This window comes from Seriola dumerili, unplaced genomic scaffold (genome assembly GCF_002260705.1).
Source record: "Seriola dumerili isolate Sdu_G_001 unplaced genomic scaffold, Sdu_1.0 BDQW01000493.1, whole genome shotgun sequence".
Taxonomy (NCBI): Eukaryota; Metazoa; Chordata; class Actinopteri; order Carangiformes; family Carangidae; genus Seriola; species Seriola dumerili.
The window spans coordinates 605,435-629,168 of NW_019174748.1; the positions used below are offsets into that span (position 1 = coordinate 605,435).

General features: G+C 40.1%; 2 protein-coding genes across 4 annotated transcripts; both read left to right on the forward strand.

Annotated features, from left to right (window-relative positions):
- The first annotated feature begins 1,868 nt into the window (after nucleotides 1-1,868).
- Nucleotides 1,869-7,571, forward strand: LOC111235452 (serine/threonine-protein kinase pim-2-like). The gene is made up of 7 exons (XM_022763916.1): nucleotides 1,869-2,185; nucleotides 3,111-3,211; nucleotides 3,516-3,566; nucleotides 4,720-4,928; nucleotides 5,016-5,185; nucleotides 5,440-5,616; nucleotides 5,750-7,571. Exons 1-7 carry the CDS (start codon nucleotides 2,128-2,130, stop codon nucleotides 5,914-5,916), a joined length of 933 nt encoding a protein of 310 aa, XP_022619637.1. The 5' UTR covers nucleotides 1,869-2,127; the 3' UTR covers nucleotides 5,917-7,571.
- Nucleotides 7,572-8,770: 1,199 nt separating this feature from the next.
- slc35a2 (solute carrier family 35 member A2) lies at nucleotides 8,771-23,156 on the forward strand. Of its 3 annotated transcripts, none has more exons than XM_022763887.1 (7): nucleotides 8,771-9,192; nucleotides 10,871-10,996; nucleotides 11,170-11,352; nucleotides 11,991-12,142; nucleotides 13,034-13,156; nucleotides 13,294-13,886; nucleotides 20,477-23,156. In XM_022763887.1, exons 1-7 carry the CDS (start codon nucleotides 9,129-9,131, stop codon nucleotides 20,502-20,504), a joined length of 1,269 nt encoding a protein of 422 aa, XP_022619608.1. In that variant the 5' UTR covers nucleotides 8,771-9,128; the 3' UTR covers nucleotides 20,505-23,156. The 3 variants fall into 3 exon arrangements, with proteins under 3 accessions (XP_022619608.1, XP_022619607.1, XP_022619609.1); XM_022763886.1 differs by lacking the exon at nucleotides 20,477-23,156 and adding an exon at nucleotides 14,649-17,964; XM_022763888.1 differs by lacking the exons at nucleotides 10,871-10,996; nucleotides 20,477-23,156 and adding an exon at nucleotides 14,649-17,964.
- The last annotated feature ends 578 nt before the right edge of the window (nucleotides 23,157-23,734 follow it).

The window sequence follows — 23,734 nt, forward strand, 5'->3', positions numbered from 1 at the left end:
AAGAAGAAAGAAGTGAACCCTGTGGAAGCATCTGAGTATACAGTATATAAAATATCAGATCGTCATCTAAGTTACATTAATGAACAAACACAATCTGTTTAAACTAATAACACTAATCATTGTGTTGTTCTAATGACATGAACAGAAGCTACCTGGAGTCCAGTAAGTGAAACCAGACTGGAATGAGGATGAAGAAGTGATGATGAGCATGAAGCACAAAGGGCCACAGAGTCATCTCAAAGAGTCCACAGTCACACAAACCGTCTATAGAAGGTGAAGCAGGGTGGAGGTAGTACCACCGTTTATCAAGGTCTCTAATAGGTTAATGTCAGAGTGGCTGTCCACCTGCTGAAGCCTAGGATAAGCTGCTGATGCAGCAGAACAATGACCCTAAACTTCAAAGAAAATCCACCTTCTGGAGTGGTCGAGTCAGTAGGGAAGAATGGTCCAAACTTGCTCCTGAACATTGAGCAGCACTGATCAGCAGCTACTGGAGGAGCTGGTTTCAGAGGAGGTTCATCCAGATAACAAATCCAGGGTTCAATTCCTGTTTCCAGCAGCACTGTGAAGGTTTAATGGTTTTGGAAGGTTTATGATTGTGTGTTATTACCTAAACCATTTCATTCCAGTGTTCACTGGCTTTTTCTTGCCACTGTAACAAACACCAGACGTCCTGACAAATTTTCTGCTTGCACAACAGGTTATTTGGAAATAAATTGGAATTTTTCACGTTACTGCAGCATATAACCATAAGCAGATAATCATACAATCATACACTCGGTGTCCACTTTATTATGTACGCACGTAGAATCTGATGCAGTGTAGTACAACATGTTTTACCTTTAAGTTTATGATCTGGTTTTGTTAAAACTTTCTGAGGTGTTAATTCAGGTTAGTCAGTAGTTGTGTTTACCTCCTCTTCCCCCTTTATGTTTGTAGGAACACCCCAACATTTTATTTTAAAGTTCCATAAATTCCAGTTTATTTCAAAATTACCTCTCCTGGAAGGTACCACAGTGGAAACAGTCATCAGTTATTTCTAAATGCTAAGCTAACACAACCCTGAGATTTTCACTCATACAAAATGTGACGTGTGTCAAACTAGCATACAATTCAGCAGAAATGAAGAATAAACCAAATGATTGGCTTAAGCGAAACCATTCATTTCATGGAAATTCATCTGGAAGTCAATAATAAATTCAACACAACTAATTTAACTAAAATAAGTGGTCTCAGAACCTGGACCCTATTTTTCTTGTCATTAAAACCACCACCGTTTTTTTTCTAGGAAACTTTAAAGAAGTTGTTGGGAAATAACAGACCTGTAAAATACAGCGTCAAACATAAGCTAATTTTCAAAGAAGTCCACTGCTGAACCCCCGCCTGCCTCGGTCAGTGGTCTTTCTTGTAATGACACATTTATTTTGAACAGGAACAGGAAGCGCCCTCATACTCATTTCTTATCAAGGCGAGCTAAACTGGGCCCTGTCTGTGTCTGTACAACCTCTGTAATACCAGACCATCTGACAGACCGGCAGAGGAAGCGCAGCATGTGGACGAACCGTTAGTGTGTGTGTGTGTGTGTGTGTGTGTGTGTGTGTGTGTGTGTAGGCTTTGGGGGAAACTGTCATTCTCCTTCCCGTCACCTTCTCTCGCCGCTCTGAATTCTACGAATTCTTCTCGCGGGATTTGAATATTCATGAGCTGAAAGTAGAAACGGCAGCTTGAATCTGATCGGCGGGACAGTTTCAAAACATTGAGCACACGTCTCAGCGCTGATTGGACAGCCTGAGTGAAGTGGGCGTAGTAGTAGAGAGGGGTATAAATACAGACCAAAACAGATGCGTAGATCACAGAAGGCGGTCAACAAGGGGTTTGGAGAACATATCAACGGCTTCAAGTTATTATTTTCAACTATTTAAGCAGTTTTAACCGGAGAAACTAACTTGCATAGTAATTTTTTTTGTTGCTGAAATTGGATTTTAAAATCGTAAAGCAGGAAACAGCCGGAGGGAAACTGTAGCATCGTCGGTTTAAGACAGAAGAGGGTTTAAAAACAACTAACAGGAATTCAGCCAACAGCAGGATGGATTTTATCGGCTTCAACTAACTGTAAACGTTCAGAAAATGTTGGAGAAAAGAGCGGTGGAGTTTCAACTGGAGGAGGAAGTCAGAGGGAAAAACGGTGAGAACAACAAGAAAGTAAAATATGTTTTAAAAAAGGTGGTTGAGATAAAATAAAACAGGATAAAATCACCGTGTCTACGGCGGACCAGCTGCTCTGTTATTTATTTTCTGCGACCCTCTTCTAGCTGTTCTTAAACTAGATTGCAGTCACAAAACAACGATTTTAAACGTCTGTATTATCGTTCCAACTACATCTAATAGTCTAAATATTGCCTCGCTAATATAGCACCGTTTCCACGGTGACTGGATTTTATTAAACAACGGTTAAACGTCTCGTATTGAACGAAAACATTAAAATTTAGACTTTCAGGTTAATCCAGAGTCCCGCTGAAACCAACGGCTGTTTTAAAATGACAGCAAGAGGCTTTTTAAAGGGTTGTATCCTGACCTTCATTTTATTCTCATTTTATCAAACAGCTGCAGGGCGCAGTTACCACAACAAACACACAGACAGTGTGCTCTGTAAATATTTAGACAGCTCACTAATAATCAAACACTAACATATGGAAATATGGTTTATTTTCAACATTTTTTCTGTGTTAACCCACTTTAGTTAGTTCTTAATCGTTTTTTTAATGAAAGACATGAAATTAACAATAAGCTCGTGAGAAAACAGAAAACTGTAGCTGCAACCAACAGCTAATGTCAGTGAAGATGAAAGTCTGTGAGTGGACATTAAAAAAAAAGAGCATTAAGTATAAACTCACATTGGAGGATTTTTAACCAGTATAAATATGTTGTATAACAACAGTTTCTCAGCATCTCTGATTTTGTGTTCGTCCTGAGGGTACAAAACCATTCTTTACAGAAACAATAGATCAGTATAAACCAAAAGATCACTGTGATGTGTTTGGGGCCAATCTGTTATTTTACATTCTCTGTGTGTGAAATGTGGATTGACTGGTGTGTTCTTCCTCTCTCAGTGAAGGAACCGTTCTGCAAGCAGTATCACTGGGGGTCCCTGCTTGGCCGGGGTGGTTTCGGTTCAGTGTTTTCAGGCCACAGGCTCTCTGATGGACTGCAGGTTAGACTACAAACCTTTATACACACTTTAATTCTGCCCTTATTTATTATGTTTTTTTCAGTATGTGTATTTACATTTTCATTGTTTTAGTTTACTTGTTTTCTTTTAACACTACAAAGTGGTTGTGTCTTTTAAAAGTTCTGTTCCATCATCACTAGACCTGCATTCAGTATTTCAGTCAAAGCATCATCTTCTTTGGGTGACTGGGTTGACTGAAGAGTAATGACATTACTGTGAAACACTGGCCCACTCTGCTGCTGCAGATTTTAACTAAACTGTTTGTGTGCCCTTTTTGTCCACCCAGGTTGCCATTAAACAGATTTCCAGTGACAGAGTTCAGCAGTGGGCCAGACTGGTGAGTGCCACAGTAAATATTATCATTATTAGTTATATTTTTAGTCTGTAAAATGTTCCCAGAGTTCAGTGTGGCGTCTTCAAATATCTGGTTTTGTTTGACCATCAGTTCAGAACCCAGAGAGGGTCAATTTAAGACCCTGATACTGTATGTCCTCCCATAAACTGAGAAACAGACCTCAGGTCAGCTCTGCCCTCTGCTGGACTGATGAGTGAATTACAGGGTGGTTTCGGGGGCGGGACAGCTTCTGGTTCCCACGGAAAGCTGTGATGTCATGGGTTGGTAAATGACGCTGTAGGATTTTCCCCTAGTAACAAACTTATTTCTTATTCATCACAACTTTAACTGGGAGTCCCCCCAACCAGAACACAGTGCTCCTGGAACACACCTGCAGATGATGAGTCAGGGCAAAAACACCCACAATAACCCAACTGGAGTTTCTCTTTGAATTACCCACAAATATTTAAAAAGAACACCTTGATTCATAACAGAATATTATTGTTATATCTGTAATGAAAACACCAGGTGTTACAGTAACTGGTTTATCATAGATTGTTATTTAATATGTGTTTTTACTTCATTGAGTTATTAAAATATATATGTGTAATAGTATATATGTGGTCTTAATCATAACAGACATCATTGTTATGATTGTTGTTTAAAAAAAAAAAGTTTTATGAACAACTTTGCTGTTCAGTGACATTTATCTTCTGTGTCACAGGATGAACCTCAGGGGATTCATGAAATGCATTATGGGATAGATTAACAGAAAAATGTTCTGGACTGTTGCTTGGATACAACAAGATATTTAAAGATGTAAACTTTAGACCTGATAAAATTATGACAAATATTTTTCTGAAGTATTATCCCTCTGAGTCTCTGCAGCTGGCAAACATGTAAATGCCAGTAAATTAATGTACTCAGTAAATGATTGTAGGTGTTAGTGTTTGTTGTCATTTGACTGGTTTGACTGTGACTAAGGTTTTGAATTTCATCCTCAGCTGAATTAAAAAGTCATGACTTGAATTTGTAATCTGTAAACATGGTCCACATCAACCAGTCTGAGATCATTGTTCTAAGTGAACACAGTTTAAACACAGTAGTGCAGTGAGGATGATAATGGCTCATGTTCATTAACCCTCTCCTCCCTCAGCCCGGCGAGGTCAGCCCTGTGCCTATGGAGATTGCTCTGCTGCAGCGGCTATCAGAGGTCGGGGGTCACAGTGGGGTCATCTCCATGCTGGACTGGTTCGAGGTGGAGGGGCAGGGTTTCCTACTGGTGCTGGAGCGACCGGCACAATATCAGGATCTGTTTGACTTCATCACGGAAAGAGGAGCGCTGCCTGAACACCTCGCTCTCAGGTTCTGCTCCACTCTGCTCTTTGACTCTGATGTTGGTTTTCACTCTCCTCTGCGTGGTGTTAAACTTTGCTGTGTTTGGTTTCTCAGGTTTTTCCGCCAGATTGTGGAGGCGCTTCAGTTCGTGCACGCTCATGGCGTCGTGCACCGAGACATCAAAGACGAGAACATTGTGGTTGACACGAGGACACTTGAAGTCAAGATCATTGACTTTGGATCAGGAGCGCCACTCAAAGAGACACCGTACAGCGAGTTCGAAGGTACAGAGTCTGACTCTGGTCTCTGACTCTTCAGAGGAGACTGTAGACTTAATGACTGGTCAATGACACAATCAACAGAAACTAATTGGCAATTACTTTTATAACTACTGAATCGATTCAGTCATTTTTCAACCAAGAAAGACAAAAAAAAATCTGGCAGATGAATTTATAATGAAAGTAATAGCAGCTTTAGACTTTTATACAGGTTTGATAATATCTCCTCCTCTCCTTGCCTCCTCTCCTCGCCTCCTCAGGTACTCGGGTCTACAGTCCTCCTGAGTGGATCCTGTCTCAGTCCTATGAGGCCCTCTCTCTCACCGTCTGGTCTCTTGGGGTTTTGCTCTTCGACATGGTGTGCGGCGACATCCCGTTCGAGCGCGACCAGGAGATCGTTAGGGCCACGCCCATTTTCACCAGACGGGTCTCTAAAGGTGAGCACATGCTCCGCCCACTAGTCCTTCCATGTGATTGGTTTAAATGGGAACTGTGTCATCACCCTGTTCTTGCATCACATCACCTTCAATCACAACCTCACGCCACCATTACTTCCCCTTTTCTTCCCAGAATGCCACTCTCTGATTCGCTGGTGTCTGTCCTACCGTCCAGAGGAGCGTCCAACTCTGGAGGAGATCCTGTCACACCCCTGGATGGAGGGAGCTGAGGTTGAGGAGGAGGAGGAGGAGGGAGGAGACCTGCAGGAGGACCACTCTCTGCCCAGTCAGTCCCTTTAACTGCACAGACCCTCACAATAAACGTAACCCTGAACGCACAGGTCTCTGGACTCCTGAGACTCCACAAGAGGGACTCCTCCACCCAGATTGTGTAGGACTCTGCTAAGCCAGCAGGACAGTGCCAGAAACTAAAGCCTCAGGCTGGACTTTAAAGGAGCAGATCTGTGGTGTCTTCATGTTTCAGCTCATCAACCACAGTTCACAGAGACTTTAAACCTGCTGTAGACAGAAAACACACTGAAGACACAGTGGACATTTTAATTTCACTTTTATGGTTTATTTCATCAACATCAGCTCTGTGTCTGAAAAGTGTCCTTGAACACATCAACGGAGAGTTTTTGAAACAGTCTCAGCTGCATCAGAGGTGACGTCTCCGCAACAGGTCTGGAGCTGTTTCTAGGTTGATTCATTTCTTGTTTTCTTGTCATTTCTCTTGGTTATTTATTGACCTGAGTATTTATTAAGATGTGGAGCATGTCCAACAGCTCTGTCGTCTGTTCTTCAGTAGGTTCCAGCTGTAGAAGAGAACTCTGGTTCTGGTTCTCTGCAGTTTGTTAGTCCTGTAATTCACTCTGTATTCATGGCTCCGTCACTGTCCTCTGTTCTAACTTTGAGGAAAATGGAGAGAGTTCAGTCATTCGGCTTGTGTACTTTTAAGTTACATTTATAACAGACAGTTCATAATCTGTGGAGCTTCAGTTACATGAACATTTACACATTAATACATATACACACATCAGTGTGTCAGTGTCATCTGCACACTGAAATGTTTCAGCTGCAAAAGACACAGACAAGAGATGACTATATAAAATGACTGGGCTGTAACAGTGACAGTAAAAATGTCTGACTGAGTTTCACACAAAATCCTCAGAACTGAGAATCTGGAACAAGAGAATTTTCACCATCTCTGTTAAAAGAAAAAAAAAAAAAAAGACTAAATCAGTTAATTGATAGTTACATTATTTAGTGTTGATCAGCTCTAACTCCACTAACAGCCATCATAACAGGATTTAAACATGAGGTGTCCTGACAGTCTGTAGTATACATTTTAAATGTTTTATATCATGTGATCTTCTGTTTACCGACATTTGTTGTCTGTTCATGTGGAGGAAAGTTTTAGGGAGATTTTCCACCCTTTCTGTTTGTGAGATAATATCCTCAAATCTCATCAGAGCACTTTCTCCATTTTCCTTATTCCCAGACATTCAGACCTTCACAGGGGAATGTCCTAAAAATACAGTCACACACCAGAAAATCACTCCAGCTGTTGTGGACAGGTGGGACAGTCCACAGTCAGATCTCAGATCAGTTTTCAGCTCAGAGGTCGGATGTAGTTTGACCTTAACCTCAGAATCTTAATTTAATGTTAGAGCAGATATTTATTTTCTCTGAGTTTCCTCCTGTGTCATCAGGTCTGAGGGGGTTCTTCCAGGTTCAGATGAAAACCAGTCAGTCTGGTTCATAGTGATCCGCGTCCTGTTGATGTTTGGATGTGAAGTCACTGTAAATACTTGTGTATTATTCTGTGTTTTAATGATCAAAGTGGCTTGTTGTCACTTGTTCCTGTTTATTTACATTAAATAAGTGTCGATGGATCGAATTGAAAAAGATCCTATGTTTGAATAAAAGAGGTTTTTTGTCTCTTCATCACATGGTGTCCTGGTCCTGACTCTGCTCTGTTGTGTGCCATGTGTCTTGTGGATTATATAAACTCATTAACTGAAAAGTTTTTTCACTTTATTGCCAAAGCAGAATAAACATACATATAATAATATAAGACAGAGGTCCAGAGAAAAACAAGAACGTTATTCAAAGCTGTAGAATTAAAAACGTGTTTCAGGTTTTCACATAAAAATATTTTTTATCTTCTTGTTCTGAATTTCATGAAGTCAAGACAAACTGAGCAGCAGGTTAACAGAGGATAAAATATAAAAGAGCACTTGACATCCCTTAACAAACAATACCTTTTCCAGCTCATGTTTTCAGAGCAGTTATTCCAAAAGGAACCACATAGTGGCGCAGTGACTGTGTCTCAAAATAAAGTTACTAACACACCAGAACCATCACAGGTGAGACAGAACTTATCTTATATCTTAAAAAGCTTAAGAAGCTGTAAATGATCCACACGGCGCTCAGGTACTGACACTGTGACAATGAACCAGCAGGTGGCGCTCAACATCAATCACATCTGACAGGTGAGGTGTTCACCCAGCAGCCAATAGGATTATTCCCGTTTCAACCTGAAGGAGAACAAGGAAATGATTGTTTTTCAGTTGGCAGGATCAAAGAGGGGGAGTATGAGGAAAGAGGTCTCACTCTGAAAGTTTATTCAGAGCTCCTCTAGCAGTCTGCTGCCCCGTTTCCTCCTTTGAATCCATCACATTGTTTTTTCTTTTTACAGGCAAAACACTATGAGATAAAGCCACCAGACCATTACATTAGAAATTCAATTGATTAACATCAAGACGAATATATAATTTAATATATAATATAAATGACACATAGACCAAATATACATATATCAATAAGTAAGTAAATAAAGAAAGAAAGGGTCGTGCTGGGATGACAGACAAACTACAGGTTTGACAATAAAAAATAATCGATAATTTGATAAACCTTAAATTTCAGTCTAGTTGTAATAGTAATATGAAAAAATACCGATAACCCAGCCGATTTATTTTTATCGGTTTTTACAAGTTTTACAGTAGCACACCGTTTCACAAACTTGGGACGTATTGTTCTTTTTACTGCTTTGCATTTATTTAATAACTTAATTACTGCGCAGATTCAGTTTAATAACACGAAATATAATCAATACATAAATGATGTTGTATTACTGTATTGCACTGAGTCCTGAAAGCAGCTTGGTTCAGGTGAACGGGCATGTTTATCCATCAGAGTGATACCTCCTGTCAGACATTCGGTCCCATCTCAGCAGCTGTAGTTCGGCTCCTGGACACCTCAGCTCCTTCACGGGGTGTTATCACTCCGATGGTTTCGGTGGTTCCTCCGCAGGCTCCTCTAACCTGAGCTCCGGCCTAATAGCCGTCTACAGACCGGCTGCCTCTCACGGGTAACAAACAGGAGGTCGTTGCTCCGGCTGGGTCTCAACTGTGATCCGGGGCTAGCTGTGAGGCTAGCCGAGCGTAAGCCGAGCAGGCAGCGGGGCGAAGGCTCTTTCCGGACTGGACGGCGGGCAGAGGGAGCTCACCATGGCCGGGGGAAACCACAGCCAGGCGGCCGAGGAGAAGGCAGGGAACCGGAGTCAGAGTGAAGGTGAGCGGAGCTGGGGAGGGGGAGTCAAGACCCGGTAGCAGAGGGAACCTCACACGGCCCGGTCGGTTCAACACCCGGATCTGTGGGGGGCTCCGTAATGGGTGGGCTGGTTTATTAAAATAAAACTTAAATTATTTTCTGTGGATTGATCTAAAATAATAAACTCTAGCCTCTCGGTCTGTGTCATTATTAACGCGTGTATATGGCGGCGAAGGTTAGCTAACTAACGGCTAATCTAACCAAAACTAGCTGACTTCATGAGGGTTATTAGTCATGGAGGTTAACCAGGAAAGTTAACTAGTACTCTAACTAACTAGTGTGCACAGTGTTACACATCGTCTGGGCTGATAAATAAATAAAGTTAATGCCGTAATTTAAATTAAGGTAAATGTCCTGTTAGCATGCTAGCTGAACTGGAAGCTAGTGTGGCTAATTCACAGCAAACTTCACTGTTTACTAGTCCAAAACTAGTTTAGCGCAATTAACTAACCTGTCAGTGTCAGTTAATGTTGTCGCTGTGTTTAATAGAGGCTGAACCTCAGGGGCGACACACTGACTAACAGTCTTATTAAAGGTGAATTAACCAGGTATGTTAGTGAGTAGTGAGGTGTCAAAGAGTTGGCAGCTGGTGACGTGGACCTTTGGCTCAGGAGGAGTTTGTGGTCACTCACAGGTAACAAGCCTCCAGCTCTTATGGTGGAAGTGTCAACATTCATGCAGATGGTCTAACGTAACTTACAATAAGCACTAATGATACGAACTATAGGAAGTTACTGCAGCACAAGTAGAGCTGTGAGTCAGTTAACACTTTAGTTAGTTGTGTTAAGTTTATAGATAATCGTTAAGTACGAGAAGAATGGTCTTTCTTTGATAGACCTTTTCCATTTAAACCAAAATAAATGTCCATTAACATTTTGTGTGTTATTGGAAACTTTATTTAGGCCGTCAGAGCCAGAACCCAGCCAGTGCCTGTAGAGGTAGATGACTTTTAATTTACATTCAGGACAGATGTTTTTATCTATTTATCTGTATTTGTTTTAAGGAAGCCAAAGCCAAATGATCAGCCCCTATTTGCAGTGTTGTCATGGATGTAGATACAACTATCTCTGGATCATTGGGATACTGAAGAAAACTTAAAAACATGACAAGATTCTCAGGAAGGTTCTGTTTCAATTATTGATGTTTAAAAAACCTCTGAATTACAGCCAAACTTTCCATAGGTGGAAACAGCTCTTATGGTACAAATAGAATACATCCCACACAAATGAATCTCTACTGTCCAGTTAAAGAAAAGTTTCCAGACTGGGAATAGAACTGTATAAACTGGCAGCACTGTTCTGCTGTTGGCCTTTTCACCTGAAAAAAAAAAAAGAGAGACCACATCACACCTGTTCTGGCCTCTCTGGCTCCCTGTAGCTTTTAGAATTGATTTTAAATCTTTTTATTGGTTCACAAAGACAACATCACATAGAAAAGTATTGGAGATACAGCTATCTATACTGCTAAAATGTAGAACAGTAGACATCAAACAGACAACCTCAGCTCTGTCCTTTAAAAATCAGCTGAAAACTTATCTTAACTTAGCTTTTAATTCAAAGCTTTGCATTTTACTCTTGATTCTTAAATTATTCCTGTATTTTATCAGTGTATTAATCCTATCATAATCTTGTGTATTAAGCACATAACTCTGGAGTGTCTTCAGAACGAGTCTCTGACTGTCCTGAAGTGGACCAGCCAAAGTCCAGACTTAAACCCCAGAGAACATATGTGGGGATACTGGCCTGGAAATCAGCCTCAACAGCAGGTTCATGTTTATTCACTCTTGCAGAAAGACAGACCAATCCACTTATTCCTCATCACAGTCATGAAGAACAAACACCTATCCCTGTATACTGTGTTGAACTACTGCTAATTAATTCTCTGAAAATGTGTCAGTGTTTATTTGGAGGTTTGATGTGTGTGTTTGTTTTCCTGCAGTTAACAGGAGGTTGAAGTACATCAGCCTGGCAGTGCTGGTGGTCCAGAATGCATCGCTCATCCTCAGCATCCGATATGTCCGCACGTTGCCAGGCGACCGCTTCTTCACGACGTCAGCCGTCGTCATGGCGGAGGTCCTGAAGGTCCTGACGTGTCTGCTCATCATCCTGCTGCAGAAGAGATGTAAGTTCATCAGACACAGTGTGAATGAACGGTGGTAATACACAGGTTGTTACAGCACCAGTGACGTGTTTGACCCTCTGATCAACAACTGTCTGCTTCAACAAGACCAGGTCCAGATCCAGTATCTGTCTGGACTGCGTGTGGTCAATGTGTTAAACTGTTGTGGATCCTCTGTAAACGCGAAGCCCCGTGATGATGTCATAGAAACTGTTCATGTCAAATTATTTTGAAAGAGCAACAGTCAACACTCAGCCAATGGTGTAACTCACTAACTCAGTCACTCACATACATACAAATATTGAATACTCACATACATACATAAAAAATACAACTCCCAAGGTGCATTTCACTAACAAGCAGCCAATCACAGAGCTTCACACTCTGAAGCTGAAGCCAAAGGATGCACTCTTACACTGTTTGTTTTCTGCTCTTGTGTCAGTTTTCTGACGGGCTTTTTCTCCATGGCAACAACAGCTGAGGCGCATGGGTATTGTAGTGTTTGGGTCATCTCCAAAACTGTCAGGAAAAAAAAACCTGATTTGTCTGGATTGAAGTGTAAATAATTACCTCACTGTACTGCTCTGGCAGGTGATAGAATGACATTACTGCACTGTCTCTCTCTCTGTCTGTCCCCTCAGTCAATGTGAAGGAGACGGCATTGTTCCTCGTCGACTCAATTGTGTTTCAGTACAAAGACACTCTGAAACTGGCTGTTCCTTCACTCATCTACACTCTGCAGAACAACCTGCAGTACATCGCCATCTCCAACCTGCCGGCCGCCACCTTCCAGGTCAGAGAGAGTCCATATCAGGCTGAAGTCTGGTCCAGCCTGGCTCATCGTTTCACATCTGTTCTTTTATTTTATTTAAATGTGAACTCTGGTGTTTTTCTATATTTTTGTTGTCAACTAAACCAACAGTGTCGCTCAACACTGTCTGTCTGTGTCTCTCAGCTCCTAGCTCATTGGTTCCTACTGAAGACGTAAATCATTACCAACATCTCACAAATATGTAGTTTCATTTTAAAGAGGCTCAGTAATTTACTGAAACAGCTGCTCACTGTAGTTTTTATCAAACAAACGGGAGGGAATACAGCATTTGTTGGACCATTTTCAGTGGAGGATCCACACTTGGTGCTGTTTTCTCACAATATCATGCGTAATATCACAACTTTAGTCTTGAAATAATAATTATTAATAGTTAATTTTTGGGTATTTTATGGGAACAAAGATCCTTCACCAGATGTGAACTGGGGAAAGACATGGGTGTAAACATCACAAGACAACAAGATGCCATAGAGACAGCAACAAAATAGTGTAAAGACAGAGTGCAGCCATGTGGAGCAACAAGAAATAGCACAACATCATGTACAGTATGGCCTCATTTATGTGGACAGGCTCACAGACAGCTGCGTTCTTCTTGTACTGTTTCAGTCCACGTGACGGAGCACATCTGCAGTTGGTGAACTTGTAGTGGGTTTAGAATGTATATCACTAATTTAATTCAATTTAATTCAGCATATTAACCCACTGTGCTTGTACTGGGCAGCTCCCAGGTGGGATTGTGGGTAACTTTGTAAGAAAAAAGAGGCCTCCTCTCAGAGAATCTACCCTGGACAGATAAAGGTTAAAGAACTACTGGTTTGGATCTGTGGGAAAACTAACAGGCCCCTCCCCCTTCAGGTGACCTACCAGCTGAAGATCCTCACCACGGCTCTGTTCAGTGTGATGATGCTGAGGAAGTCTCTGTCCAGAGTCCAGTGGGTGTCTCTGCTGCTGCTGTTTGCCGGAGTCGCTGTCGTACAGGTATATTCTGTCTCCTCCAGCTCACCTGTCCCCTCCACTTTCTGTATATGTGACTTTACTGATCGATAGAACTGATTGATCTTATTGATCTGTTTGTGTGTGAGTGATCTGACAGTTGATCGATCGTTTCCCTGCAGGTGCAGCAGGAGGGCAACAAGGAGGCGTCCGTGACAGGCAGCTCCAATCAGAACTATATGGTGGGTTTGGTTGCCGTGGTGATCAGCTGCCTGTCGTCGGGGTTCGCCGGTGTTTACTTTGAGAAGATCCTGAAAGGGAGCTCGGCCTCCGTCTGGGTGAGGAATGTGCAACTGGGAATCTTCGGCACGGCGCTCGGGATGCTGGGACTGTGGTGGAACGACGGCGCCGCCATCGCACAGCGCGGCTTCTTGTTCGGTTACACTGACATGGTGTGGTGCGTCATCTTCAACCAGGCGTTTGGCGGGCTGCTGGTGGCCGTGGTGGTGAAGTATGCTGACAACATCCTAAAGGGCTTTGCCACCTCGTTCTCCATCATTGTCTCCACGGTGATGTCCATCTACCTGTTTGGCTTCCACGTGGACCTGCTCTTCACGGCAGGGGCGGGGCTTGTTATTGGCGCCGTCTACATGTACAGCCTCCCCAAAGCAGCCGGCAGCGGCTCCTCATCCCTAAGCTCTTCCTCGTCTTCCTCTGCGTCTTCGGCGCTGCCAGGGACGGATGGAGGCGCGGAGATGGAGGCGTTTCTGCCAAAGTCAGTGCTGGTGAAGTGACTCTCTCTCTCACTCTCTCTCTCTCTGTCTCTCTCTCTCTGTCTCTCTTCTCTCTCTCTCTCTGTGACATCTCCTGGTGCTCACTTCCTGTCTGCTCTCAGCAGGGTCAGAGGTCAATCACTGAATCTGCTTCTGTTCACACTCTCTCACCTGCTCTCTGCGAAGGTCTCTCAGTCTCCTGACCTCCTCCTCTCCTCCTCTCCTTCACCTCCTGATAATCAGCTTCTCTCACCAGAGAGGGGCAGGATCTTCCTCACCTTCTCCTGACCTCCTCATTTGTTCCTCATCCTGCCTTGACCCTAACCTCTTGTTGACCCTCAGTCCTCCTGCAGACCTCCCCCATGCTCCCCCCCTGACCTTCTGACCTCCTCCTTAGTGAGAACACCTGAAGACTCTGGAGCGGTTGATAAAAATAGGAGGAGATTCTTTATTTTCCTCCTTATCTTTAAGAACTTATCTCTTCTTTCCCGCTCTGCCTCTTCCCTCCATCACAGCCTCCTGAACTTAAAGAAACAGACCTCCTCTTCTCCTTCCTCCTCCTCCTGTGATGAACTGGAGAACAGAGGAGAGCAGAGACCCACTCCTCACTTTCCAGCTGTCACTATGAACTCGCTCTTTCCTCCCAACTGGAGGAGGAGGTGAGGAAGGAAGGCAATGCTCCGAACTACTCTCTGGTTCTCCTCTTTCCCCCTAATCGCTAACCTCTCCCTCTCTCTCTCCCCCTCCCCCCCTCTCCTCCTCAGAGCTCAGGGAGGCATCGTGTCTCCTCCCCCTGCCGTCCACATCACAGCCTAACATGTCAAAGCACAACAGCAGGAGGAGGAGGAGGAACAAGTTGTCTGTCTGTCGCCCTCTCTGCCTTAAAACTCTTTACGTTACTAACTGAATGAAAAGAGAAAAAGCCTTATGCTGATTATAGATGATATATTGATTATTGGTGTAACTGCTGGTGGAGAATCTGCAGTTTTGAGCTGATGTTGAAGAGATGGATGTTTTCACTGCGCAGCCTCCACCTGCCACAGGAGGAACTGCTGGATTCCACCTTAAACACTTTCCTGCAGCTGAGACAGTCACCAGCCAATTAAAACGCTCGGCCGGCAGCTCGTCATCAGATTCATCCTCATTAAAAGTCTGTCATCTTCAGAGCTGCAGCTGTTTATCAGCTGTTTATCAGCTGTTTGTGATCAGCTGCACAGTGAAAATGTCTCATGGGTCAAACACGGCTTCAGTTTCCTGTCGGCTCGTCTGCAGAGCGGTGTCTCAGCGCGGACGACGTCGCTCTGCAGATGGGCTGTGAGTGTTTGGTGCCTTTTCCTCTCATCTGTACAGAAGCCATATGGTTGTCGGTGTAAAGTTAGCAGTGTACAGTCAGTAGAGTTCACACAGGCCAAGTGGGACTTTGTACAGTGTGAAGACTCTGCAGGTTCACAGACTCTTCTGGTCTAAGAAACAGAACCGGCTCCTGGACTCGTCACGCTGCTGTAAAGTGGTAAAGACGCTGAACTCAGATCAGCTGTGACGGGAGCCGAGATGCTGAGAGCATCATAATTCTAAAGTTTGTTCTCACCGAACCTCTCCTGCTGCAGGCGTCTTGTTGAAGAAGGCGTCCTGTGGAGGCGTGCTGAATGTCTCTTTGCTCGAGCGCTTTGACAGGCTAGTTAGTAGAGTCCAGGTGGAGGGAAGTCAAGCTGCTTCTGTGTTTACGTTGCTGTTTCACTCTGGGGGGAAAGGTTTTTGTTTGTTTTTTTTGTCTTCAGGTCTCTGCAGGAGCTGATGAACAGTCCACCAGGCTGGTTTTAATCTATTAGAGGGGGTGACTTCACAGTTTCAGTTTCAGTTTGATTCATTCACTAAAACACCTCAAGATATCATCTAAGTTATTCTGCGACAACGTTTGCCCTGGATTTTGCCTCACAGGCAACATATCTGCCCTACCTTTTTGAGAAGGCCTGCAGACATAACTCAGGGCAAAAATTATGTCTCTAAAACCAGTTTGTGTTTCAGTTTGTGGTGATTTGATCAGTCACAGGTTTGTGTGTTCGCACTGAAGCTCAATGTAAACTGAGATGAAAGAATCTGCCTGCAACTAACAGTTATTTACATCGTCTGCTGATTATTAATTAATGAACGGATTTATTGTTTAGTGTTTGGCCGCAGCCCAAAAAGATGTTCTCATGTGTCCAAACATCAAACACTCAGTTCGCACTGATGTAAAACAGAAAAACAAAAACCAAAGATATGACTTCTCTGTTTGAACAAAAAGACTCAAAAAAGTAGTTTATTTTGTTTTCTAACAAAAAATAAACAATTGTAACAGCTTGAAGCTCCATGTTCTCATGGACCTAATGACGCAAAATCTAGTCTTTTTTTTGCAGTATTTTTCAACCGGAAATTTTCCTCTGGAGTAGATCATCCAGGAAGGCAGTTTTCTGTTTTTGCTTTTGATGGCACTGCAATCATTTCTGTAAAATTAAACAATTAGAAGAATTAGAAAAATACTATACCAGCATTTTCCTTAAGTTCTTATTATTTTAGTTTATGTTTTGCATTTTACTAAATACATTTCTGCTGAATCAAATGACCACAAACTGTTAATTAAGACATTCACAATGCTCAATGCGCTGAGATTAAAGCTAAGAACCGTTCTTTAGTTGTTCTCTGACGGAAAAAACTTTCTCCTCCTAAACATGAAAACTGAAAACTAACAATAAATTGTTATCAGTGATCTCAAGAAAAATGATAATTAATGCTGAGTTCATGAAATATGAGAATTATATTTCTCATATTTCATCTTCATGGGTAAACAACTAAACATATTTAACTGAAAATGATTCATAAATAATTAAACAAACGTTTCTCAGCTGCTTCATGTCGATATGGCCACGAAAAACTAAACAAAAAAACATTTTTTCCAAAGGTTCAAAAAATATTAAGAGTTTGTTTTTTGTTTGTATCAGAATCAAAGGTGTTTTCCTGAATTATTGAATCAAACTGAAGGGAGAAAAAATCAAACGATATTGTTTTACATTTAATTATTTTCTGAATCCTCCAGGAAACAGTTTGTGTCTGAGACTCTAAAACTATAAATTAATATATCCGTTGTTTTTATTTCATGTGGAAATGAAGGTTGGTTTGTGATTTTTTTTATTTTTTGTTTTTGGTGGTGGTGAATGAGGAGGAAGAGGAAGCTCAGCAGGAAGCTTCAGATTTCTGTGACAGGCAGTCAGATTGAAGTCAACAGTCACGACAACAACAAAACAACAAAATCTGAATTTGATCATGTGTTTTTTTTTTTCTCTCATTTTCACATAAAAAGTTGTAAAAAATTATATTTTCAGTTAAAAAGTAATTGATGTTAGAAAAAAGAAAACTCCCTGTATCTGAGATAACAAGACCAAAACATATTTCACATCATTAAAAAATATATTGAAGGAATAATTATGTTAAGATAATTATAAGAGATTAATTATCTTATTATCTCCAGAAAATGTTTGTTTGTTTAACAAGAAGAAAAAGTTGTTTTTAGTGACAATGGATTAAATATCTTGGAACAGTTAAGTCTTTTTCTGGAGATAATTATCATGTTATCTTAATTAATATTGTTATTTTATTAGTATTATAACATTATTATTATCATGAATTTTGTCATCATGAGGTAATGACATCATCTGTCATATAACAACAGCATCTGTACACACTGATGTGATATAAAATATCTCTTTATCTCGAATTATTGGGAGTTTTATCTCTAGATCATATCAGGATAATTATCTCCAGAAAATAACCTTTACTCCTCAGATAAAAATATATTTATACAGAAACAACATATTTATTTCAGAGCTTCTTTAAATACACTTTGATTTTGTGAACAATAAACATTTATGTTTTAAAATCAGCCGTCGAATTTAAAGAATCCGGAGACGACAGAGTGCAGCTGGAGACATTTAACTTTTACTGTCTCTCAGCAGCTGAACGTGTTTTACATGAGATTCATTTAAATATTTGTTTTCTCCCAAAAACAAATGAAAAATTAAGAAACTCAAAATTTAATATTTTCAAACCCAGTTTCAGTTTTAAACCAAACTGTAGAAAATTGAACCAAACAGTAGAATAAATAGTTTTTGTTTTTATGAATCAAAAACAGTTTCAGTTTCTGTTGATTCTTAAAGTGAGAGTCTGGAGCGCCCCCTGCTGGCAGTTTGAAAAGATCCTGTCAGATTCAGCAGAAACAAATCCCTCAGGATCTAATGAGACTGTGGGAGGATTCCCAGTCTCATCAGATCCAGCAGGAGGATTAGTTTTTCTCTCTGGATCCTTCAGGACGTGTTAAACTTCCTCTTCCTGTCTGGACGTCTGTCTGCTCTGTATGGAACCGGTCCAGGTTTCATCTCTGATCTGTTAGTTTGCACTTTGATTGTTGCTTTGTACCAATGCCTCTGAATTTGTACATACTTCTTTTGGTAAAGTTTTATATAAACAAAGACATGGACTCAAAAACACTGGAGTTTGTCTTAATTTGTAGGAGCAGCTGTAGTGAACTGTAGCACAGGATGTTTACCTTTACGTTCAGGGTATAGTATTTATCTTCTGTCACAGTGTCGTATTCGAGCCACTGGTACAGAAAAAAACTAGAAAATCTGGAGAGTGAAGGTCAGATATTTGAGTCAGAAGTCGATCATTATGAAACAAGTTGTAATATTTAGAGGAAAAAGTAGTGAGACTGCGTTAAGTTAAAGTGTCTCTAAAGCACTGTCGTTCAACAGGAAGAAAAATCTGTTTATTCTTAACTAATATTTCCACAAAGGGAAAACTGACCTTTATGTCATTCATGATCCAGCTTTGCTTCAGTAAAAACACCTTCAGATGTTTTTCCCCCTGAGCTTGTCTTCTCAGGCAGAGCTCTCGTCGACCCCGCAACAATCTAACACAGATCAGATTAGAGTTTTTCTCTTAACTCATCCAGCTCTGACCTGAAAACTGACTAACTCTCTAACTCATAGAGTTGGTTTGCATGAAGACCTGAATCTGCACTGAGATCAGTCTGAAGTCAGCAAAATGTTGGACTGTCGCTTTAAAGGACAGTGTAACATTTTCCTGTCAATGATCCTCTGCACACTGACTCCAACCTCCAGCTGCAACTAACCATTATTTCCATTACTGATTAATCAGCTCATTATTCTCTCCATTAATTGTTTTGTCTATAAAATGTCAAAAAGTTCCTAAACAGTTTATATTTTTAGATCATGAGTTAATCATCACAACAGGAAGTCCACCTGTTGTTACATGAAGAAAAACTTGTTTTGTGATATTTAGTATGAAGATAAAAAAAAACAAACAAATAAAAACTGTTTAAAGATAACGTCAGATAACACAATAATAAACATTTAAGTAGAAGTTTCTCAACACAAAGAGGAAGAAGTTTGTCCTTAGATTCATATGAAAGTGTTTTAAACTCAGGATTCAGATGCAGAACACATGCAGACGTTAATCTTCATCCATGATGATTTTCAGCGATATTTTGACCAACCACAGTGCTTCCTCATCCAAATATGCACAGAAAGGAATTGTGGGATATGTTTACAGTGACATCATAATCATCTAATCAAATGTCCAGACATTTACCTGAGAATGTCCTGATCCCCGTGGAGTCACAGTAGTGGAAGAAGTGCTCAGATCTTTTACTCAAGTAAAAGTACAAATACCAAACTGTACAAGTATTCAATGTTATTGATCTGAAGTGTGAAGAAAAACTGAAAAATGTCCTTAAAGTATTAAAATGAAAAGTGACAGATGCAGAAACACATCTCTGTTAGAGTGGTAGAGATTACATATATATATATATATATATATATATATTATTACTCCTGCATTAATGTGTCAACAGTATTTCACTGAGTAACTTTATAAAGTGAGTCAGCAGGCGGAGGAGACACCTGAGCAGGTGTGTCAACTGACGGCTCAGGTGCTGCTGTTTCCTCATCACCTCTACCTGCTGCTGAGGATGGTTTAAACACCTGTGTGGATGAACAGTTAGGTTCTTTGTAAATCAGTGTGAAACTGAGAAATATCAGCAGTCAAACTTTCCTTCACAATAAAGGCCACTGCAGTACAATTTGCCTTCAAAATAAAAGCAACACATGTAATGGAAACATACATCCTGTTCATGGTGAAGACAGAAGGAAACAAACAGGATGAAGTGAGTGAGTTTTAATCTGACTGAACATAGTAAATGACATTTCAGTTTATTGTCAGGTGTGTTAATCACTGTAACATTAAGATCAGGAGAAGTTATTGATCCACAGCCTGTGACCATCAACACCTCAGAGAGTGACATCATCTCTAAATAGGACCTTCCCAGTTCACAGGAGCTGCTCCGTTGTTCAGACTGAAATACCAACAGCTAATGTTCAGATGTTCGTGTTCCCCTCAGGATGAACCCTGCTCACATCTGAACCTCTCACTTCTCCTTTAGCGCCACCATCAGGTTTTGAATCATGTGAAGTGTAGGCTGCTCTAACGTCTTCTTCTTCTTCTTCTTCTTCTTCTTCTTCTTCCTGTATGTGTTGTGCAGGTGTGCAGGTAAAGAGAAAGGATCCTGAGAGGACGGACTGATGGACAAACTTCTGCCTTCAAACAGCACCCCTGCTGGTCCCACCATGGTACTGTAGTGTTGTTATGGTACTGTACTGTGTTCTGGGTGCGTCAACACAAGCAGCCTTTACTGTTAACACATTAACAATCTGATACAACAACAGTATTAAATCAAAATATTTATCATTATTACCTCGAACAACAGTAGTTCAAATATCTGATTATTATATGTATTAAAAAGGAAAATGAAACATAATTTTATGGGGATAACAAAATAGTTATCTCAGTGTAATTATCCTGAGACAGTGAGATAATTATCCAGTTATTCTCTGATAATCAAACAGATTTTTAGACAAAAATCATGCCATCTCAAAAACAAAATGTAATGTGAAATATTGATGTTTTTGACATAAGAGCAAATGTTTTCTCAAAGTATTGAGATAATTATACTGAGATAATTCTGAGATAATATACTTTTATCTCATTATTTCAGGATAACAACACACATATTTTTTTTTAATCATGTCAACTTAACTGAACTGAAAATGATGAGTACAACACATATAAAATTAATATTTATCGTTAATGGATTTTAAACATCCAAAGAAACTTATGATCCATACAGATCAACAAGGTTTTCAGCTGATGGTTAATTGACAGTTTATATGCAAGCTAAATTGTGCCAGAAAAAAACTATAAGATAAAAAAAATATGGTGAATTAAAAATATGAGATAGTAAAAAGTATATGGAGTGTATGGAGAATGAGGAGAATAGTTATCATTTCAAAATAAAAGGTTGTATTTCTTATTTCAAAATGGATTTGAAAAATTTTGGAAGGAAATCATTCAAGCTGTTAAAATGTGATTTTTTTTTCCTAAAACAAAATTTATTCTGAAACGGAAAAATCTTTTATTCAAAACATTTTGACCAAAAATCAGAATAATCAAAATTAGTATCTGTTATTTCAATATAAAAGTTAGTAGTTTATGTTTCTAAAATAGATCTCTTGCTTTTTTCTCAAAGTAAAACATTTTGTACCAAATATAAATTATTAGCTTTACTACAAAGTTTCAAGTACAAATTTATGATAGTAAGTCATATATTTTACTTAGTAAGTCAAAATCATGAAGTGAATATCCAAACTTTTTTAGTCAGAATTAAGGCAAAAAATTATGGAATTTAATTTTAAAAATCAACTTTATGACTTAAAACAAGTATTTTTATTTTCCTTTATTTATTTATTTTATTTTTGTAGTCATTTTTTACATTTCAAAATAAAAGGTGTTATTCCAGAATGGATGTGTAACATTTAGAAAGAAAACCATTCAAACTTTTTTGTGAATTTTTAAAGTCTGTGACACTAGTGCCTCAGAGCAAGGCAGTGAAATGATTCAGCTTGCACAAAGGGAAAATCAACCTAAAGTGACCTTAGAGTTTTTGTTCTGAAAGTTTACAGTGTTTTTACAAGTTTTTAAGATTATACTGAATTATTTTCTGTTAACCGCCTTGTATTCTTTTTATTTTGTTTTTTGTTTTATCTTCAACACTTTGAAACTGTCCATGTTGTGAATGTGTCGCCTCTGTGCCTTAAAGGAACAGAACCGTTTCTGTTCTGTGAGAAATAGTTTGATGCTTCTGAACAGTGTGATGAAGAAATCACTGTGCATTAAACTGATAAAAACACTAAGTCTCTGTTCATTTTCTCACACTGACAGAACTACAGACAGACGCACAGACAAAATACAAGCAGATGAAAAAAACATCATCATCAATTTGACAACATGTACACAAGGTTTACACAAAATGCTGCAAAGGAGGAAACACTACCAAATGAATGAATGAAGTCATGAATGTATGAGGTTCAATTTGCGCCAAAAATATATCCACGTGTGTCTGTCGACTGAACATGTGACAAAACATCTGTGTGTGTCTGTTTAACTTTAAACTGAACTTCAGCTGTGATCAAATTATCTGTGTCGATTCAAAGTTGAACACACAAAGACAAATGTTTTGTCACACGCTCAGTCGACATAGACAGTGTGCATGTGGATATGTTTTTTTGGCACAAATGGAACCACGTAGTTCACAGCTGGAACACGCTTGTTTTTTTTTTGACTCATAAAGTCACTGAAATACAACAGTACCTCAAAACTCTATGTACTCTAATGTATGTGATGTTGACTTCACTGTTTGTGCACGATCATTATGTTCACTGTGTCCACTGTAAAATGAAGACAACTGACGTCTGACCACCGGTCGATCCAGTATCAGAGATCCTGGGTTCCTCTCAATCAGCTGGAAGGTTTCTCCCTGCATCTCTGGAGCCTTTACACAAACACTGCTCTGGGCATGAATGTACTGATAATGTATTTACCTGCCTGGTCGATGTAACACCAGCCAGATGTTTGTGATCACCTTTGATGCCTTAATGAGTAACTCGTACAGCGTCTACCACATCTACATCTTCAATATCTACATCTTTATTCGGACGCAGCTACCTTCAGCCCCCATGAGTCCACTGTGTTAACAACATGTTTTATTGGTTGTTTTATCTTGTCTGTATATGTACTGTTTGTTCTATGGGCCTGAGGTGCCCTTAGTTATTAAATACAATACTCTATTAAATGTACTTTACAACACCAACTATTTTTTACAAATTTTAATTAAAAAATTTAAAGTGAACCTCATCTCTGAGTCTCTTTGTGTTTTTTAATGTGGGAATATTTTGAGTTTGTTGATCCTCTCATCATGAAGCTGTTTTTATGTTGAGCCTTTAAAATCTTCTTCACCGTGTTGTAAAATCTTTCTCACCGTGTTGTTTCAGTGAAGTTTAGACCTTTTTTTCCTCCACAGCTCAATATTCAGTGAAGAATAAATTGTTGTAGTTTGGTTGTGCAGCCACCAGGAGGCGACAGTGACTGTTTCCATCCTGAGAGGCTCAAAGAAGAAACAAGTGAAGCAACCTGCAGGCGAACAAGGCAAAACACACAGTGGATCAGAAGCAAAGATTAAATATGGGATTAAATCTAAAATTAAGAAAGTAGGGTGGGAAATGAAGACGAATCACAGCATCTAAAAATCCAGCTCCTCACTGCTTCAGAGAAATTTAAGTTTCTACACAGAGAAATATGAATGAAAACCAGGCTGAGCTGCTCTGATCCTGAACCAGCCAGAAAACCATCTGAAGAAGAAACAACAAAGAGCTTCATCTCTTCAGATCCCTGCCAGGTATTTGTC

What these genes read in the sequence shown, in the direction of transcription:
- LOC111235452 (XM_022763916.1), top strand. Translation starts at nt 2,128, where the DNA reads ATGTTGGAGAAAAGAGCGGTGGAGTTTCAACTGGAGGAGGAAGTCAGA. An exon ending in TTCAGCAGTGGGCCAGACTG is followed by an intron (nt 3,567 to 4,719) that starts GTGAGTGCCACA and finishes CTCCTCCCTCAG; the next exon opens with CCCGGCGAGGTCAGCCCTGT. An exon ending in CCTGAACACCTCGCTCTCAG is followed by an intron (nt 4,929 to 5,015) that starts GTTCTGCTCCAC and finishes TTGGTTTCTCAG; the next exon opens with GTTTTTCCGCCAGATTGTGG.
- slc35a2 (XM_022763886.1), top strand. Translation starts at nt 9,129, where the DNA reads ATGGCCGGGGGAAACCACAGCCAGGCGGCCGAGGAGAAGGCAGGGAAC. An exon ending in GAACCGGAGTCAGAGTGAAG is followed by an intron (nt 9,193 to 10,870) that starts GTGAGCGGAGCT and finishes TTGTGTATTAAG; the next exon opens with CACATAACTCTGGAGTGTCT. An exon ending in CCGGAGTCGCTGTCGTACAG is followed by an intron (nt 13,157 to 13,293) that starts GTATATTCTGTC and finishes GTTTCCCTGCAG; the next exon opens with GTGCAGCAGGAGGGCAACAA.